Source organism: Poromitra crassiceps, assembly GCF_964638095.1.
Source record: "Poromitra crassiceps genome assembly, chromosome: 2".
Taxonomy (NCBI): Eukaryota; Metazoa; Chordata; class Actinopteri; order Beryciformes; family Melamphaidae; genus Poromitra; species Poromitra crassiceps.
The window spans coordinates 91,376,066-91,396,635 of NC_139624.1; the positions used below are offsets into that span (position 1 = coordinate 91,376,066).

Here is a 20,570-nt window from a genome sequence, read left to right on the forward strand (position 1 = left end):
TGTAGCCTTGTACCAAGACGCTGATTACATTACACTGCATTACATTGCATCAGCTGATGCAATGTAAGGCTACTGTAAATGCAGAGGTGGATAAACTATCCAGAGGAGTTGAACCCCCTTGTTCCCCCTCATTGATTGATAGTTATCTAACGTTAGCTAGATATATAACGCTATAGCTGGTAGATCATATGAGTATGCTTTGAATCTGCCTCATCTCAAAGAGGTAACCTAGGTAAACAGAACTGCGTTTGTTTTCTGTCTACGTCCGAATCTGTGCAGCATGCAATACTGTTTAACGTTGTATAACATTAACTTATGCTACTCTAGTCTAACGTAGCTAGCGTTAATGTCATGCTATGCAATTAGCGTTAGGTTAGAAAATAAGATTACCTCGATTTTGTGGAAGATGCAAGCGGCAGGCTGGTGACGCCGCGCGAGGTCTGGAGGAAATAATACTCTGGTTTTTCTTCGGGCTATTGTATTCAATGTGAGAGCAATGGAGCAAGGCTAGCAATAGCAACTAACGTTAGCAACATTTGTTAGCCAAGCTAACGGCTAGCAGGGAAAATAACATGAACAAGATGGATGCCGTGGCGGAGGAAACCCTCCCCCGAGTCCCGTCCACGCTCACGCCCTTTCCTGTTTTCCCGGCTCCAGGTTTGAACAGATTTCCCACAATGCAACAGGAAAATCCATTCATCCAATCAAACGAAATCAAACAATATCGGGAAGTGAGCTTCATTTTGCCGTGTCAAAATCATATAGCTAAGGTGGTCCAGATATTATGTACAGTCTAACGGCTGCATCAGGGCCCCCACTGAGAGGATTAGAGAGGCGTGGCAGGAGGAACTTTGTGTTGATTTATCTGAAATTATATGGGACAGGAGTCTGTCTGTGGTCCAACTCTGCTCAGTTAACAGCAGACACCAGCTGACCCAGTTTAAAGTCACTCACCGTCTTCATTAATCTAAACATAAGTTGCACAGGATCCTCCCCTCTGTCTCACCACTATGTGATAGGTGCCAGGTGTCAGAGGGCACACTGTCCCTGTGTCCCATGCTTTTTGGTTTTGCCCTTCACTATCCAGATTCTGGGCCAAAATATTTGACTGGTTCTCTAAAGCCTACAAAATAACCCTTCAGCCGGAGGTGGAACTCCCCATTTTCGGCTGCTCGGAATCCTCTCTGCTCCTCCCTACGGCTGTACAACATTATCTGATGGACCCCTTGCGTGGGATTCCATGCACATCTCTTACAAGTACATTAAGCACATTGGTTAACTGTACTGGTAGTGGTAGCTGGTAGGGCTACTAGGGGTGGGAATCACCAGATGCCCACGATACGATACTAAAACGATACTTGAGTCACGATACGATAGTATTGCGATATTGCGATATCGCCGATATTGCGATATATTGAATATTGCGATATATTGAATATTGCTGTTATGACAAAACTGTTACTGTTAAAACAAAATGAAAATATGCTACCGTTTGTTTACTGCTGGCCTTGGAACTAAAGTTTATAGTAGCCCGGTGGCCTGGCATGGCCTGCAAAAAAAAAAGTGCAATATCGATACAATATCGTCAGGCAAAATATCGCGATACTATGGTGTATCGATTTTTCCCCCCACCCCTAAGGGCTACACTGTAATATAGCATGTATGTCCTTTTTTCCCCCTGTGTCTGAGTCTGTTCAACTTTGTTCTTGGTGTTCAACAAACTAGTAAAATTAAATATTGAAAAAAAAGCTTTGCTTTGCAGGTGCCCCTATGGCCTCTGTTCCAGGCCGTTTCGCAGCACATTCTATCTTTATAGTGAGCCCAGCAAAAACCCTGTACATGTGATGGTTACATCTCCCGATTATAAAGCGACCCAATGACCAGAATAAAATCTTGGCATTTTACATGTCTGAAAACCAGGATATGTACAATATCAATGTAAATTTGAATATACTATACTTTCACAAGAGACTAGTAAGAAGGTTCAATAAACTTTAAAATAGCGAGGCAAAGGAATGGCTTGAGCTGATTGGCTATTGCCAGAGAGGGAGAGTGTGGGTGACTGTGAATGGACAGGGAGAGAGGCATGAATGAAAGGGGTGAAAAAGCTGAATTTGGCATTAACTGCATAGGTAGTCTTCAAGACATCACATAGCCTACTCAGTGTTTCCCACAGGATTTAGAATATTTGTGGTGGGGGACCGCAGCCCCCCTAGGGGGGTGCGGGGGCATGCCCCCCGCAAATTTTTTTTAAACATTTTAAAGTAAAATGCATTAGGCTTGTCACGATACTAGAATTTCAACTTCAATATCGATACCCAGGAAAATATCGATACTCGATACCATTTTCGATACCACGGGGAAAAAATTACAGGACATTAAGTCTTTTTTTTTTTTATTGAACATGACAACAGTATTTTAACTGTAAACAATTATTTTTTTATTGTCTTAAGTAGTGGGGGGACAAACTTTTAAATGTTTTAAGTTGTCTGAGGTAGTGCAAAAAACAAAGAAAAAAAACAAACCCCTTACTGTACCATCCATGACAATATTTTTTAACTTCTCTGAGGTAGTGCAAAAAAAAAACTTCTTACTGTACCATACCATCAATGACAATATTTTTTGGTTCTCTGAGGTAGTGCAAAAAAACAAAAACAAAAGTAAGGTTTCCCTGACAGCTGATCCATGATCGTTTGTTTTATTGTATGTATAGTGCAGGGATTTCAGTATCCATGAAATAATTCCGTGAAGGAAGGCCAAACCTGGGATTCAGCTGTTGAAGAAGTTGTTTGAACCCAGGTTTCTCCACTGTGTAAATGGGGACCTGATCCATGCACAAATACTCCGCTACAGCTCTGTTTAATCTTTGCTTCTCGCGATTTTGGATCATATTGTCTTTGTTGTTCAAACACTGCTGTTATGGTAGGCTGAGTGTGTCTGGGTACTCCTCCTGGTGCAGCAGCACTTGCAGCCTGTCGACTGTCCTCTGCTTCAGTCTGGAACTGTAAGAGAAACATCACACTTATCAGACTCAAATAATTTCATATCTTGTTAAATTATCTTATCTGTCTTGTTAAAGTCGATTACTCCGGCATGCATGCTAACGTTCGCAGATAGGCCCATGTAACATAACGTTACGTTTTGGACTAGCTTAGCGGCTAATGTGGCTAACGGCTAACGTTAATGCCGGAGTAATGTTACGTTAATGTTGGTGATGTAATTCAAATGGTTCAATGACGTTGAAACGGGAGCTTACTTCTCGAAATTCCTTATAGAGATTGGGGTGTCGGTCTTTAACTCATTCATGGCCAGTTTAGGACTGCCAATATTTAGCACAGGCCAAAGATTTTCATAATTGTTGGTCATCTTTCAAGACCCACAGTAAATTATCTATTAGCACCAAAGTGATTTGCAATACCTCAAGATGAAGATGTACGTCTCTGGGTTCACCAGGAAAAAAAAAGTGAGCTTTTAGCATGTTCTGTACTCTACTTATAGCCATTTATATACACCCTGTTTTCACCAAAAAGGTCTCTCTGAGAAAAGAAATTGCAGAAAATGGCATTTATGTACAGCACACAATCTCAGGCAGAACTCGCTCTCAATTCTTTTATTTTGAACTGTATTGACATCAGACATGTAAATATTATTCATTATGACACAAATGACAAAAAAAAATATATATATATATATATATGAAGTGCTTTTTTTACATTCAACAATACAGTTTGCTCAGTGTGAGTGAGTGTGCAGACAGACAGACAGACAGACAGACACACAGACACAGACACAGACACACACAGACACACACGCACACGCACACACACACACACACACACACACACACACACACACACACACAGAGAGAGAGAGTTCTGTCCACAGCTGCTGCTGTATCGCACCTCCTTCCCCCGCAAATTAGCATAGGAGGGGAACACCTAACTGGTTTGAGATCAGCGTCTAGCCTCTGCCTCTGCTCGTTTTCCTCCTCTCGTTCGGGCTGGGACGAATGCTGCGACACGACACAGGAACGGGTCCGGCTTGGCTTTGGGACCAGGCGCTGCTGGAACCGGATCGATCATGTTCGTCACGGGTTTGACTAGGCAATCCAGGTTCGCCCTGCAGCAAGGCAGCAAGGCAGCAGTGCAGCGTGCCGAGGGGCGTTTCAATGGCGTTTTTTCCTCTCTACAAGGAAGCGCGTTTCTCTGTTTTTCCTCCTTTCCTCCTTCTTCCTCGTTTCAAACAACAGCTGCGGTATGTGTTTGATAACGTGCTGTCGGCTTGACTTTGAGGTTAGGGACCTGTGTCTGTGTCACAGGCTGGGGAAGTGTTTGAACTAAGCGCTGCACTAATAAAAACAAAAACACGTCAAACACGTCATTGGCGGGGAGGGCTATTTCTGATAACACGTCAAAGACGTCTTTGGCGGTGAATGAGTTAAGGTGTTTCGCCAAGTTTGATGTGCTACTGTGCTTGGTCCCCACAACTTTGTAGCAGTGTTTACATGTCGGCTTATCGATATCCTTCGCCTTTCCTTGTTCATCTGCTTCGTAGGCAAAATACTTCCAAACAGCACTTCTGCTCTTTGCTCTGTTGACCAAAACTGGTCGCGGAGGCTCTGCTGCAACACTCGCCATCCTGGCACAAGGCTCTTTCTCCTTCTTGTAGCTAGTAGCAGTAGCAGCGTAACGTTAACAAGCCGGCCATGTTGTGAGCATGGTTGTTTGTGAGTGAGGACAGAGCAGCGGGGAGGGGCGCGGGCTGTGCTTCACCGCTGCAGAGAGAAGGTTGTGTGGAGGAGGAGGCTGTTGGTATCGATAAACTCGATACTGTAGAAAATGAGTATCGTATCCGTTTAAAATGTTTAGTATCGAGTAAGTACCAAAGTATCGATATTTTTGACAAGCCTAAAATGCATGAATTTGGTGTACTTTGAGAAAGCTTAAGAGCTAAATTAAAAGGCTAGATCTATGAAGAACATGTCATCATTACTGTGCTGTGGGTTTACAATGACAAACTAAATTTCTCCCTATAGACGAGTTTCCTGGGCCGTTCCTAGGGCGGCGCCATAGCAGCCTTTCGTGTCCCCGGCTTCCAGTTAAGTCCACATTGCGTCCACAGCAGCGAGCACATCAGAAGGCAGCAGCCGAAATATCCAAACTTTTAACGATCGATAACATCAGCTACACTAACGTTAGCAGACATTATTAACAATGGGTTATTCTGGAACACATTGTGCAGTGCGTGGTGGTCACAAAACACAGTGCGCGTTTCCATCCACTGCTATTTTGCGAATTATAGAGCTGACAATCACCTCGTGTTTGAGGCTGTCTGAGCTGCTGATCAGCTGCTAGACCCAATATACAGCTCTGTTAAACACATCTAACGTTATTAATTTAAAGTTTCTTGATGATCTACAAGTAGACAAAGGTACCATAACGCCATTTCTGGATTACCAGGTGCGACTCGGCAAACTAACGTTATAATCCCAACCCGATCTCCCAATTTTTTTTTTAAATAGCAACGTTTGTGGACCAACGTTGCTATGTTACAATTTCGTCTCCGAAATTGTAAAATGGTAATCCACGGAGCAGATAGTAGGTGAATACAATTTCATTCAAGTCTAGAAGTGAGTCACCTTAAAGTTAATATCCCAGTCTTCTTCTGTTTACCACGGCGGGTATTGTGCTGCGTATTTACCATGATTTACCGTGTGTAGCCCTATTGTGTGGAGGCTACACACGGCATGTCATGTTTTGCAGTGATCAAGGCAAACTGGGTTGTTTTTGAATGGAGAGACACCTAACGTTAGTCTGGCTGACTGTGACAGAGGAGAGGACTGTAACCTAACGTTAGTCTGACTGACTGTGACAGAGGAGAGGACAGTAACCTAACGTTAGTCTGACTGTGAGAGAGGAGAGGACTGTAACCTAACGTTAGTCTGACTGACAGAGGAGAGGACTGTAACCTAACGTTAGTCTGACTGACTGTGACAGAGGAGAGGACTGTAACCTAACGTTAGTCTGACTGACTGTGAGAGAGGAGAGGACTGTAACCTAACGTTAGTCTGACTGTGAGAGAGGAGAGTACTGTCACTGTAATCTAACATTAGTCTGACTGACTGTGACAGAGGAGAGGACTGTAACCTAACGTTAGTCTAACTGTGACAGAGGAGAGGACTGTAGCCTAACGTTAGTCTGACTGACTGTGACAGAGGAGAGGACTGTAGCCTAACGTTAGTCTGACTGACTGCGACAGAGGAGTGGACTGTAACCTAACGTTAGTCTGGCTGACGCTTCGGAGCTTTTGAGATAGTTCATCGCGTTGCCGTCCACCGCCATTGATTCCTCAAAATACGCTATAATACTGCCTGTAGTTACGTTCGGCCATTTACACATATTATCTTCCCATGTGTCCACTGTCAACAGGTGTGGGATAGACACTCTTTCGTTAGATAGCAGACTCAGAGAATGATCCCAAGTTTGCATTTTTTCGGCGGTTGCTATGGCTACTACGGTAGTACGTTACGCTTCTCCGTATTCACAAACACCGGAAGCGACAGACACGATCGCGGGCGAGTCCGGAAGCAAACCGGAAGTGCCCAGGAAACTCGTCTATAGGTCAGGTATACTCAACTTGCTTTGAAACTTTCGTGAAATGATAGAAGGCGAGGGGCCAGGTAATAAACAAACAATATACATTTTTCTGTAGCGGATTGTAGGTTTTTGGGGTGTCAGCCGGAGTTTAGGCTAACAGTGTTGTGCACACCGGATAGTTAGTTAGGTTAAGTTAGTTAGGTTAAGTACATACATAAGTGCCTGGGTAGCGAGCAGATGGCGGTATTTGACAATTTAGCAGCTAAATCATAGATTATTGAAAGATATTCCATATTCCAGACTGAAATGCTATAACAGAAGTATTGGCCAGAATGACATGAACATACACTTATTCAGCGGATATCTTGCATGTTGCGTTCAGGTGCACTGTAAAAAAAAAGAAAAAAAAAATTTGGTCAACATCTTTTTGTGGCGGTCCAAATCCTTTTGTGGCGGCCCGCCACAAATTCCTTTATGTATGGGAAACACTGCTACTATAATGTTATAATCATGTTTTCCTGTCACTTCTGAGAAAACCAGGCCACTAGTAAAATAGTGTATTGTTTAATACAACCTTTTGTACAACAGTTGAATTTAAATATTGATAAGTTTGTATGTCTTGGGAATTTAATGATTTAATTTGTGGAATATTATATGCAATATGGTGACAAAATAGTGTATCTGAATCTGCAGACTTCTTTCAATCTGTTTGAACGAAATAGCTTTATTATCCCAGTTTGGCAAAAATGATGATGTAATGAGTGGTGTCCCATTTCCTAATGTAAGTAATTGTTTTCAACCCCTACCCCTTGTGGCTCCATTTTGAAGGGCAAGGGACAAAAGCGAGGGGCACTCGAAAGCAAGGGGTATGTGTACAAGTAAGAAATGTGATTAGGCCATAGTCATCTATGCACACAACAGATAGGCTTTAAGTCCTGGGGGGAAAATAGTGCTCATATTGTGGTGGGCTGCCACAAATGTGTGTGGGATTTTTTTTTCCAGGACGACGATGCTGCGCGCTCACACGTCGGCCCACCAGAGGGAGCTGGTGCGGTCCGGTCTAGATGCGTTCCTATTGGCCGGAGACGTTTACAGACGGGACGAGATCGACACCAGTCACTACCCCGTCTTCCATCAGATGGAGGGAGTGAGACTGTTCTCCAACCACGAGGTAGGAGTGTGTGTGTGTGTGTGTGTGTGTGTGTGTGTGTGTGTGTCACATTCATGTTGACAGACATATTGGCTCTTAAAGGATGGCTTTAGCGATAATCACCCCACTTTGTATCGTCTCGGTAATATAAGCATATGGGCATTGTTTACCTTCTCTCTCCCTTTTCCTCACCGAAAGCTCCCATTTCCTCCTCTGGCAAAGCACTGTCTGCGTTGTGACACGTTTTACGTCACAACGGAACTGCGGACGTTCTGCTCCAGACGCGGAATCCGCACTGAAGTCACATCAGTCGAAAGCAGATTGGAAACTACCGGTACCTCAATATGTGGTTTGGGATAAGTGACACAAATCAGACTTGGAGCGTCCAGACTCATAAAACCAATCTGGATAAAGTCATTAATAGGTCACTAAAGTTCACAAATCAGATTTGGCCTCCTAGTCTGAACATGGCCTCTGTCTCTCAGGTGCAGAGTGGGCGGGGACTCTTTGTTTGAGCGGGGAGTGCTGATGTCTGTGTCTCTCAGCTGGGCCGTTTCTCAATAAGCGTTCTTGTGTGTTCTTGCGTTCTTGTGTCCCTGTGAAACGTCATCAGTCGCAGCCCAAGTACTGTTCCAATACAAAGTTCACATTTCGCCAAGAACGCTTAAAATTCCCGGATGTGTTCTCGACACGCCCACTTTACCGAGGATGCTCTGGTTGGTGACTTGTGTCAACTTGGCAAGGCAGATATCCCAGCATGCATTTCGGCATAAGCAGAGGCAGAACGCAGCAGAGAAGACCCCATAAGCTCCGGAAAGTTTTTTACAATTTAAAGTTTTATTTCATCACTAAATTAATTTCTGATGACTTTTGATGCCTACAAGCAGGGTAGTAGGTTTCAATAAGTGCCACTTTACGAACATTTATGGCGAAAAATGGCAAAAAGTTCCAGAGCACAATTGGCTGCATCTACATCAGCTGAGCTTTTTATTTGTGTAGTACTGCAGGCGGCCTCTGCGCTGGTATTGCGCAATACCTTCAAGAACGCATCGTCTCAAACTGCCAACAGCGTCATGTGTGCTTGTGACCTAGCAAGTTCATTCTTCCAAGAAGGACTAGCAAGAACGTTCTGCCCAAGAACCCAAGAACAAGAATGCATTCTTGGTATTGAGAAACGGCCCTGTTCTCTCAGGTGCAGAGTGGGCGGGGACTCTTTGTTTGAGCGGGGAGTGCTGATGTCTCTGTGTCTCTCAGCTGTTCTCTCAGGTGCAGAGTGGGGAGGATCTCTCTCTGTTTGAGCAGGATGGGCGCCGCACACCTCACAAACAGGAAACTCACTCTCTAGAGGCCGTCAAGCTGCTGGAGTTCAACCTGAAGACCACTCTCACTCGCCTCGTCACACAACTGTTCGGAGAAGGTCAGCTCGGACTGATTGACTGATTGCTTGATTGATTGATTGACTGACTGACTAACTGAGTGATTGATTAATTCATTAATTCATTCATTAATTGATTGATTGATTGATTTATCCAACAGCGCGTGCTGCAGTCACTACGCTTTGCTCTCATGACAAAACTAAATATTTAGCAGGATAGATATCTGTCAGACCTCTGTGACTCGTCGGTGAACACTCTGGGAGCTCCCCGCTCGCGTCTGTGGACACTTCACACTTAACAAGCAAACGCCGAACCAACGTGATTTGCCTCTGATCTGGGGGGGTTTGTGGCTGAGCTCCAAAAACAGCTCGCCCAGGGCTGGGTGCACCTAGTCTGAACCAGGCATTAGGATAAGTTCACCCAAAAATGAAAATTCAGTCTTTATGTACTCACCCACCATGAGTCTTTATGTAATCACCCCCCATGCCGATGAAATGACGGGTGACGTTTTTTAGTCCATAAAACATTAGTGGAGTTTTCCAGGGAAACATTTACAGCATTCTCCAAAACAACTGAAGCATTAAAGCAAACTAAAGTCTCCTCCTCTCCTCTGGTCAGATGTGGAAATTAGATGGGTCAAACTAGAGTCTCTTCTCCTCTGGTCAGATGTGGAGGTCAGATGACTAAAGTCTCCTCTCCTCTGGTCAGATGTGGAGGTCAGATGTGTCAAACTAAAGTCTCCTCCTCTCCTCTGGTCAGATGTGGAGGTTAGATGGGTCAAACTAAAGCCTCTTCCTCTCCTCTGGTCAGATGTGGAGGTTAGATGGGTCAAACTAAAGTCTATTCTCCTCTGGTCAGATGTGGAGGTCAGATGACTAAAGTCTCCTCTCCTCTGGTCAGATGTGGAGGTCAGATGGGTCAAACTAAAGTCTCCTCCTCTCCTCTGGTCAGATGTGGAGGTCAGATGACTAAGGTCTCTTCTCTGGTCAGATGTGGAGGTCAGATGGGTCAAACTAAAGTTTCCTCTCCTCTGGTCAGATGTGGAGGTCAGATGGGTCAAACTAAAGTCTCCTCTCCTCTGGTCAGATGTGGAGGTCAGATGGGTCAAACTAAAGTTTCCTCTCCTCTGGTCAGATGTGGAGGTCAGATGGGTCAAAACTAAAGTCTCCTCTCCTCTGGTCAGATGTGGAGGTCAGATGGGTCAAACTAAAGTATCCTCTCCTCTGGTCAGATGGGTCAAACTAAAGTCTCCTCTCCTCTGGTCAGATGTGGAGGTCAGATGGGTCAAACTAAAGTCTCCTCTCCTCTGGTCAGATGTGGAGGTCAGATGGGTCAAACTAAAGTCTCCTCTCCTCTGGTCAGATGGGTCAAACTAAAGTCTCCTCTCCTCTGGTCAGATGTGGAGGTCAGATGAGTCAAACTAAAGTCTCCTCTCCTCTGGTCAGATGTGGAGGTTAGTTAGATGACTAAAGTCTCCTCTCCTCAAGATTCAAGAGATTCAAGATTCAAGATTTTTATTGTCACTACGTAGTACAAGTATCACGTGTGAAATTCTTGTGCTGTAGGCTCCGTTACAACATAGTGCAAAAAAATAAATAAATATATATAAATAAAAAACAAGAGGCAACGAGCAATAGAGCAGTAAGACACGCCACAGACAGTGGTGTATTCACTGCCCATAGTGCAAATGGCATGAACATACTTTAAACATAGTTAAACATAATAACATTCTGTTAGGTGCAAATAGCGTATACCTAATGTACCCCCCTCGTCCAGCAGCTGGATCTAAAGGTGTGCTTTGTGTTTTATTTTTTCTGTGGAAAAAAAAGTCTTGGGAATTCAGGCCTGAAATTTTCCCCATAATTTTTTTTTGGTTTATTATGGTAATTCACCCTTCCGCCACCCTAAAAAAGTGTTCCTGGCACAAAGTAAGTGCTATACTCACGTTGTTCCCCAGCCGGCGTATTAAAACCATTAAAACCACTTTTTTGAGACCTCCAGGAAATTTTTACAAAATTAATTTATTTTATTTTTTTCAGCGGGCATCCTGGACCAAATACCTTTAAATTTGACCTTAATATCTAACCTTGGAGTTGGTTGAACATTTGGTGGAGTTACAAGCCTTCAAAATCCATTGCATAGTTTTCCCATTGATTTCAATGTTAATTTAGCAAAAAAACAACATTTTCTTTTTGACTCCCAGCTACTTTCCCCAAAAATAATTATTTTTCTGATCTTACACCTCTCAGCTCGAGTCAATACATCAAATTTGTAGCTTCTATTGTGTTTGCCCCGCCCCCGTATTTGATCAGTGCTGGCAGCGCAACCAATTGCATGCAGTTTAACATGAAATAAACAGTACAGTGGTCGTCATAGCAACATGTCACATGACCTGGGAACCCGGATTTTCCAGTGCAAACTACTGATTTGAAGCCTTTAGACCGAGATTGATGGATCAATGAAGCTAGCTTATGTTTTTTGTGAAAATTAGCTGGCAGTCGAAAATTGGCATTTTCATGATTTTTTCTGAAAGTTACCTTCATTGAAAGTATGTCCGTATCTCCGCGCTCGTTCGTCGAAGAAACTCGCCAATGGTATGGCCGGATTCGGCGTCGAAAATTGACTCTAGATCTTTAATATCGTCGTGTTCTGTAGTTGTAGGAGCTTTCTAGAGCTCCCGGTTTGAGGTGCGCTCAAAGCACCGATCCACAGTAAATCCAATGCCGTGAAACGAGGCTCTTTCTTGGGTAATGTTGCTGGAGGCCTCGGTGCGGATGTCTGCCTGGATGTCTGCCTCTCTTCGCTGCCCCGTGCTGCTCTTGGAGCAGGTCACCACAGGCCAGTCACCCGGATGTCAAAGATCGCTCATGAACAACATCCGGGTCGTCTTCCAGATACTTCCTGTGGACTTCCGTGTCACAGAGCCGGCGCGTTTCGTCGTTTATCGATCAATATCTGGCGCATGCGCGACAGGCAAAAAATATGGATGGATAATAAGGATTGCAATTCTCAAAAGATGAAATAAGTAAGAAAATAATTCCTCTGCGAAAAATGTGACAGATCCAAGGCTAAAATAATCCCACAGGGGGATATCCAGGTGGCATTGATGGAAAGGCAAAAAAATCATATTTTGTCTTTTCTACTGTAAATTTGATTGTACAGTAAGTACAGTAAACTGGCATTTGAGGGGTTAAAATTCTGAGTAAGCATGAAATGTTGATATGAGGTATGAGGGATGAAGTTACCAATGGATAAGTGATTATGGATAATCATAATAATAATAATAATTATTATTATTATGAATATAAATAATAACTTATTAATATCAATATCCAGCTGCTGGATGAGGGAGTGCAACAGGCAAAAAATATAAGGGGGGTACAAGGGTTAAACATACTATTGAACATTAGTCATACATAATGGTAGCATCTACAGCAGGGGTGGGCAATTATTTTTCATGGGGGGCCACATGAGAAACCCAGATTGTTGCTGGGGGCCGAACAAATATTGTCATGCCGTAACCCAGGAACTTTGATGATAGAGAGGACCACAAAAAAATGTCCTTGCTACCAGAGCGCCAGATTTTGCTGAGCGTTGGGGGCAGAACGGCGCCGGCGCAATTTTTTGGGGGGCATTTGAAGTCAGGTTTAGAGGAATACCTCATTTTAAATTAACAGTTGTGATGTCATTATTCAGTCTTAAACACCAATATTTGATCCTTTTCTCACTCACTCCTATGTCATTAACTTTTTTGACCACCTGCCAATATGGCTGCTATATTTTATAGTTACCAGCCAATTAGAATTTCCACTAGCCAAAATGTTTTTCTTTAAATAAACCAGAATATGAGTGTGTTAATTTAAGCATAAGTATCAGTAAGTGGCCCGGGATTCTCAAAGCCTGTGTTGAGGGTCACACGAACAAAAATGCACTCTTGAAGCTAAATAAATCCAAAACCAACAAGTTAATTATTTCCATTTTTACTTCAAAGTACTGTAGAACAGTCATTTCTTACACATGAGATTACTTTTATCCTTTTAGTCATAAAGATTATTGAAAGATATTCCATACCAGACTGAAATGTTATAACAGAAGTGGAGTATTGGCCAGAATGACATGAACATTTGGACACTTATTCAGCGGGTACCTTGCATGTTGCATTCAGGTGCACTGTAAAAAAAAAAAAAAAAAATTTTTTTTTTTTTTTTTTTGCAATTCCAGCGCGGGCCACACAGGGGGCGCTCGCGGGCCGCATGTGGCCCGCGGGCCGCCTTTTGCCCAGGTCTGATCTACAGTGTGGTACAGTACGGCTACTACACTATTTGTATATGTTAAGGAGTCTCGTGGCCTGTGAGAAGAAACTGTCCCTCAAGCGATTTGTGCGTGCTCTTGGGACCCTGTATCTCCTCCCTGAGGGTAGCAGGGAGAACAGGCTGTTGTGGGGGTGGTTTGTGTCTTTGATGATCTTCAGGGACCTCCTGAGGCACCGCTGGTTGTATAGATCTTGGAGTTCTGGCAGCTCACATCCTGTTACGTGCTGGGCCGCGCGCCTCACCCTTCTTAGCACCCTGCGGTCCATGGTGGTGCAGTTCCCGTACCAGGTGGTGAAGCAGCCAGTCAGCAGGCTTTCAATGGTGCCTCTGTAGAAGTCCCTGAGGATTTTTGGCCTTAGCCCGAATTTCTTCAGGCGCCTGAGTCCGTGTAGTCGCTGTTGGGCCTTTTTGACAACAGTGGCGGTGTGGTTGGCCCATGTCAGGTCCTGGTGGATATTGACTCCCAGGTACTTGAAGCTGTCCACCCTTTCCACCACTGTGCCGTTGATGGTGATTGGGGGGGGGGTGCCCCCCCCCCCCCTTCTGTAGTCTACAATGACCTCCTTTGTCTTGGAGACTTTCAGAGAGAGGTGGTTGTCCTGGCACCATTGTTCCAGGGCCTCCACCTCCTTTCTGTAGGCTGTCCACCCCACGACCGCTGTGTCGTCTGCAAACATCACGATGGTGTTCGAAGTTTGAGTCGCCACGCAGTCGTGGGTGTAGAAGTCATACCAGAAGGGGCTGGAGACGCACCCCTGTGGCGCTCCTATGCTGATGGTCAGTGGGGAGGAGGTGAGGTTGCCCACTTTCACCACCTGGCGGCGGTCTGTTAGAAAGTCCAGGATCCAGTCACACATCGCTTTGCTTAGTCCCAGATCCTTGAGTTTGCTTACCAGCCTGGAGGGTACTATGGTGTTGAATGCTGAGCTGTAGTCCACGAACAGCATTCTCACATAGGTGTCCTTCCCCTCCAGGTGGGAGAGGTCAGATGACTAAAGTCTCCTCTCCTCTGGTCAGATGTGGAGGTCAGATGACTAAAGTCTCCCCTCCTCTGGTCAGATGTGGAGGTCAGATGGGTCAAACTAAAGTCTCCTCTCCTCTGGTCAGATGTAGAGGTCAGATGGGTCAAACTAAAGTCTCCTCTCCTCTGGTCAGATGTGGAGATTAGATGGGTCAAACTAAAGTCTCCTCTCCTCTGGTCAGATGTGGAGGTTAGTTAGATGACTAAAGTCTCCTCTCCTCTGGTCAGATGTGGAGGTTAGTTAGATGACTAAAGTCTCCTCTCCTCTGGTCAGATGTGGAGGTTAGTTAGATGACTAAAGTCTCCTCTCCTCTGGTCAGATGTGGAGGTTAGTTAGATGACTAAAGTCTCCTCTCCTCTGGTCAGATGTGGAGGTTAGTTAGATGACTAAAGTCTCCTCTCCTCTGGTCAGATGTGGAGGTTAGTTAGATGACTAAAGTCTCCTCTCCTCTGGTCAGATGTGGAGGTCAGATAACTAAAGTCTCCTCCTCTCCTCTGGTCAGATGTGGAGGTCAGATGGGTGGATTGTTATTTCCCCTTCACTCATCCGTCCTTCGAGATGGAGGTGCGATTCCAAGGTGACTGGATGGAGGTGCTGGGCTGCGGAGTGATGGAGCAAGAGCTGGTCAACTCAGGTCAGAACATGCGCACACACACACACACACACACACACACACACACACACACACACACACACACACACACACACACACATACTGTACACACAGATACACACACACACATACACACACACACACACACACAGGCTTACCTGCTAAATTCTAAGCGCACCTGTGCGACCAATGAAAATGTTTGGTGACACTGTGGAGCCCTGCTCAGCCTGCTTTAGCACTTACAGTTGACAGAAATGGGGGATATAGCGTGATCCTCCCCCTCCCTGTCAGGTGAAAAGAAGTGGCTCATGTAGCATGTAGCATGTGCTAGTCTACAACTCTCCCCAGATTGGCAGAGGGGGTGTAGCAATGATATACACACACACACACACACACACACACACACACACACACACACACACACACACACACACACACACACACACACACACACACAGTGAGAGACACAAAGAACAAGGATGCAGATACATTTGGAAACATAAACATACAGTATGTACAAACACTGTCTACCCCCTCTCTCTCTGCCCTCGGCTCGTCAGGCTGAGTGACCTGCTAAGTGGCTAGCTTGTTGCTTTGCCCTTGGACAAAACATTAGCGCCGCGCTCCACTACACCGCTGCTTGTTCCAATCAATAATACATGCTTTAAAGAGGCGTGAGCTGACCAATCACACTGCAGCTACTTGACACTATGTGTGTGTGTGGGTTTGTGCGCGCGTGTGTGTGTGTGTGTGTGTGTGTGTGTTTCGAAATTAGCAAATTGATTGGTCGTCCCCTAAGAGACGGCAATAATACATACTCAAATGACATCAAAACTCACAGAAACACATCAAAACTAACCCTCCAAAATGACATCAAAACTAACCCAAAAAAATACCCCCCTCGCAAAATGAATAAAAATAAAACAATTAAAAATCAAAAAAACTAACAAAAATGATATATATATATCATATATGTGTGTGTGTGTGTGTGTGTGTGTGTGTGTGTGTGTGTGTGTGTGTGTGTGTGTACATATATATATATATATATATATATATATATATATATATATATATATATATATATATATATATATATATATATATGAAATAATGTCACGTGTGTATATATATATGAATTAATGTCACGTGTGTACTGGAGCTGCAGTTTCCAACCCAACCAGAGGAGGGAGTTACGAAGCAGGAGTGGAGAGAGAGAGAGAGAGAGAGATAGATTCCCTCATCCCCCATGGTGCAGAAATCTGTCAGTTTGGCACGCGGGTTTTGCTCATGGCTTTCCACGGACACGGCCACAAATGGCCCATTTCCACCGCTGGTATCAGCGCGGCCCCGCCCAGCTCCTCTCGCTTTTTTGTCTCATTCCACCGATCAAAAACCTGGACAGCCCGGGGTGAGTCGGGGTTGAGTCGTGCTAGTTTTGGTCCCTGCTTTGTTGAGGTTCCAGCGCTGTGGACCCGGTACCATTCAGTGATGTGAAAACACTGCAGACGACTGATTGGTCAGGCAGAATCGTATTTACTGTATCTACTGTCAATGCTGGATACCAGTTTAGTGGGGCTTACCTTCTCTTCTGTTATTTCCATGCATCAGTCTTTTGTGTTGCTGCCTTCGGCTCTGGTGAAATAAAATCGATCTCCTTGCTCAGCATTAACATGACGGTGGATTTCAATTGTTTTGAGAGAGAAAAAGTCCTCTCCTCGGGAAGCCCTTTGTAGTTGTGTGTTACGTCGGCTCCACTAGGCCGGAGTAGGGCTGGGCGATATATCGAATATACTCGATGTATCGCGGCTTGTGCCACGTGAGATGTAGAAATGACTATATCGCGAACATTCGAGTATAATTGTCGCGCATTGTTTATAACTTAAGCCGCCGGCATGACTCGCTTCACGTTCCCTCTTGTTGATTGATTGATTGAATACTTTATTGGAACAATGGCACGAGAAATACATCGTAAGACCAGATTCATTGAAACAAAAGGAATAAAACACAACAAAGCCCGAGGGCTTATTTCCATTGTGGTCCTTGACGTGAAGCAAATGGAGTGAGTGTATGTGTGCATGTATGAGCGCGTGTGTGCGCGAGGGACATTTAACACACTAAACATTACATGCGTTACACATATAAATAAATACAGAAAAAACCATCCATATGTATATAAATACATATAAATACATAATATACAAATACACGCGTACACACTTCCACCCCTGTACACGTACCTAAATACACACATAAATATACATGTAAAAAACAATACAACCTTTACACTTCTGCAATAATCATTTCGAATCAATTCTTGCAGAAAGGGCCAACCTTAGGGGCCGCTCTGTAGCCACTGCTTTAAGGTGGACTTATACGTGAGTTTGGACCTTAGATCTTTAATATTTTCGGGGAGACTATTCCACAGAATCGCTGCTGAGTATAAGAAAGTAAATTTACCTATTAAGGTTTTAAATTTAAAAGGAACAACGTTGTTTGAGCTTCCCCTGGTGGAGTGACTGTGCACCTCGCTAACCCTCAGGAAATAGCCAGAGAGGTACACAGGGGCTTTCAGGTTAATGATCCTGTGGACCATACACAGCTTGATATGAGAGACCCTCTCCTCCACTCTCAACCACCCGAGGCTGAGGAAGTGAGAGCGGAGGAGAGAGGCTCTGGGGTGTAGGCCCTGGACAACCCTCACCAGTTTATTTTGGGCCGTCTGAAGTCTGGTTTTAAGTTTGGCTGCAGTGGCTGTGAACCACGAGGAGCAGGCGTAGTCGAAATGGCATTGAATTAGAGCATTTGCCAGTATCAACAGCGTAGCACTGTTTATGACTGGGGAGATGCGAGCTAAAAATTTGGTCTTTTGATTGACCTTAGAGATAACTTTTAAAGCCATCTTTTCGCCTGAGAGCTTGTTGTCCAGGATACATCCCAAGTAGGTGATCTCCTCCTTTGAGGGTACGGACACGTCACCCACCATAATTGAAAATCCCGGGGATTTTTTAAGATTAAATTTGGACGCAAATAAAATTGACTCTGTTTTTCCTAAGTGGAGAGACAATCTGTTGTCCGAGAGCCAAACACCAACATTGGTGTCAGCTCTCCCTTGAGAGGGAGAGCTCTGGAAGGGAGGGGGAATCACATGGATACGTCAAATGCGTCAAACCGCGTCAGACACACCCTCCCCACCAACCAACCCAAGCAGTTGGCGAAACATGGCCGCCTCCAGTGTGTCTGTTGACAGTTTCAAATTATAACAAAACAACCACTATTGCAATTTGCAATACATGTCCCGCAAGGTTTCTGAGATTAGGGGAAAGTCTGAGCTGGCGTTACGCTAAACCAAACGTGGGGAGGAGTTGCGGATTTGTTTGGCGTTAACGTTAGCTGTTTTGGTGGCTAACGTTAGCTAGCTGGTTGTGGCCTACCTAGTAGTTCAGCAGGCAGCGCTCCACAAGCTTGTTGTGACCAAAATCCCCGCATTTAAAGCACTTCATACTCCCAGAGCTGGCGTAAACCATAGAGAACCTCATAAAAGCTCAGCCTACATAAAAGTCAACATCACAGTGTCTTTTCTTTAATCTAGAGGCATCATTTTTCAGTCAAAAGTGAAACGACACAGATATGATGGCGTATAGCGAGTTTTTCCATGCCTCACTATAGAACTGGCCCCAATGCAAAATTCAGACATCTTATATGTTGCCGTCATGCCAATAAGAGTCTAAATTTAATTTTTTATGTTTTATCTGCAGACTAAGCAGCTAGGCTTTCGGTTCTATAAAAGCCATTATTTTTGTATTGACTATTGAGTGATACACTTTACTAAAACAATCATATTATATCAGAAGTGTTGTTTGTGTGCGATGTCAGATTTGCTTAGGTCAGAGCTATGGAATATTAAATCATCCATCTTTGCTCACTACATCTGCCCTTTCTTTCTTCTTCTTTTTTACCCCAGGTGTGCATAAAATACAGGTTAAGAACTTATGGAAAAGTCATGGAAATCCATTGGTCAAAATGTGTATGAACCCTGAAGGGTTAAATTGAGCATTTATGAGAGATTTCAAAAATATCGAGATATATATCGTGTATCGCGATCAGTGTTGGGCAGTGTTGGACTGCTGTAATTATATACTGTAATTATATAAGGCGTTACAATTTCCAAAACAGTAATTAATTACAGTTACTAATCCAAGTAACGCATGCGTTACTGCGTTACATGATTGCCTGCCAGAATGCAGTGTTTTCTATGTAAAAGAAAACATTTTATCCTCACGGACTCAGGCGCACACATATACGTCATAGTGTGTGTGCGCGATACAGCGTCAGAGCGTGCACGCTGGCTTTCAAAACAAACCGAGTCAGAAGAAGGAGACGAGCAAGAGAAACCTGGCTACCTCGAGAGAGAATATGCGGGGATGGAGGCTAAATTGAAGGCGACGCTGGGTGAGGTAGACTTGGGTGTGTTCACTGGATTAACAGATACACTTTGGGTAAGTCAGTGTTGTACACTTTGCCTAACCTTCTCGTCAAAGCCTTTCTCACCGTAGTCAGACGGGCCGGCCCAGGGAATGTTGACAGATCATCACTTTTCTTTCAGCACCGAAGCTTGAAACGTTTGCATTGAGGCTGTTGTATTACCACTCCGAGTTTCCGACAGTAACAGCATCTTTCACTCACGTTATCTGTGTGACTGTCTGACTTTCATTTCGTGTGAAGCTAGCCAGTCTTAATACACCACTTCCTGTTCTTTCTAACCGAATTTCAAAGTAAAATGCCTTTGGCTTTTCGTTTAACATAGCCTATATAATACCAAAGCGAAAATAATTAATACAGTGACATGCTAGACGGTATTTGGGGTAAAAATAAAAATAAAAGTAACTAGTAAAGTAACTAGTAACGTACCTAGTTACTTTTTGAAAAAGTAATCAGTAAAGTAACTTTTACTTTTTTAAGGAGTAATCAGTAATCAGTAACTAATTACTTTTCCAGAGTAACTTGCCCAACACTGATCGCGATATAGCCGAAAAACATCGCGATGTTCTTTAGAGGCCATATCGCCCAGCCCTGGGCCGGAGGCGGGGGTTTAGCGAAGCCGCAGGGGCAGTGGTAAGTTGCCGCCGGGGCAGTGGGCTGGCTTCCCTTCTCCTCGTAGCGTACTCCCGTCCCCCGCGCAGCGCATGCATGTGAGTTTGAGTAACAACAAAGTGACATCCATTCTCCTGGCCGATTGTCACATTTGCCCATGTACACTGTGTCAGGGGTGGCCAAACTTTTTTGGTTGTGGGCCACATACAGAAAAATATAAGGAGTCGCGGGCCAAACAATATTAATCGTGGCAGTTTCCGCGGCAAAAAGATTGGACCAGAAAACCCTTGTGCCATCAAAATTTTAATTTCTACCTAAATAAATATGACACATTTATTGATGTGCTCACCTATTACAATAGGTATTTCTGTATGTTTTCAAATTTTCTTTTCCTGTGCCAACAGGTTAA

At 44.1% G+C, this 20,570-nt stretch overlaps 1 protein-coding gene across 2 annotated transcripts in view; it reads left to right on the forward strand.

Moving 5' to 3' along the window:
• fars2 (phenylalanyl-tRNA synthetase 2, mitochondrial) overlaps positions 1 to 20,570 on the forward strand; it is a 422,848-nt gene that overhangs the window by 88,386 nt on the left and 313,892 nt on the right. For both annotated transcript variants that reach the window (XM_083652493.1, XM_083652494.1), the window contains 3 exons: positions 7,599 to 7,767; positions 9,001 to 9,163; positions 14,960 to 15,091. In XM_083652493.1, coding sequence (XP_083508619.1) covers positions 7,599 to 7,767; positions 9,001 to 9,163; positions 14,960 to 15,091 — 464 coding nt within the window. The remainder of the gene's footprint in view (positions 1 to 7,598; positions 7,768 to 9,000; positions 9,164 to 14,959; positions 15,092 to 20,570) is intronic.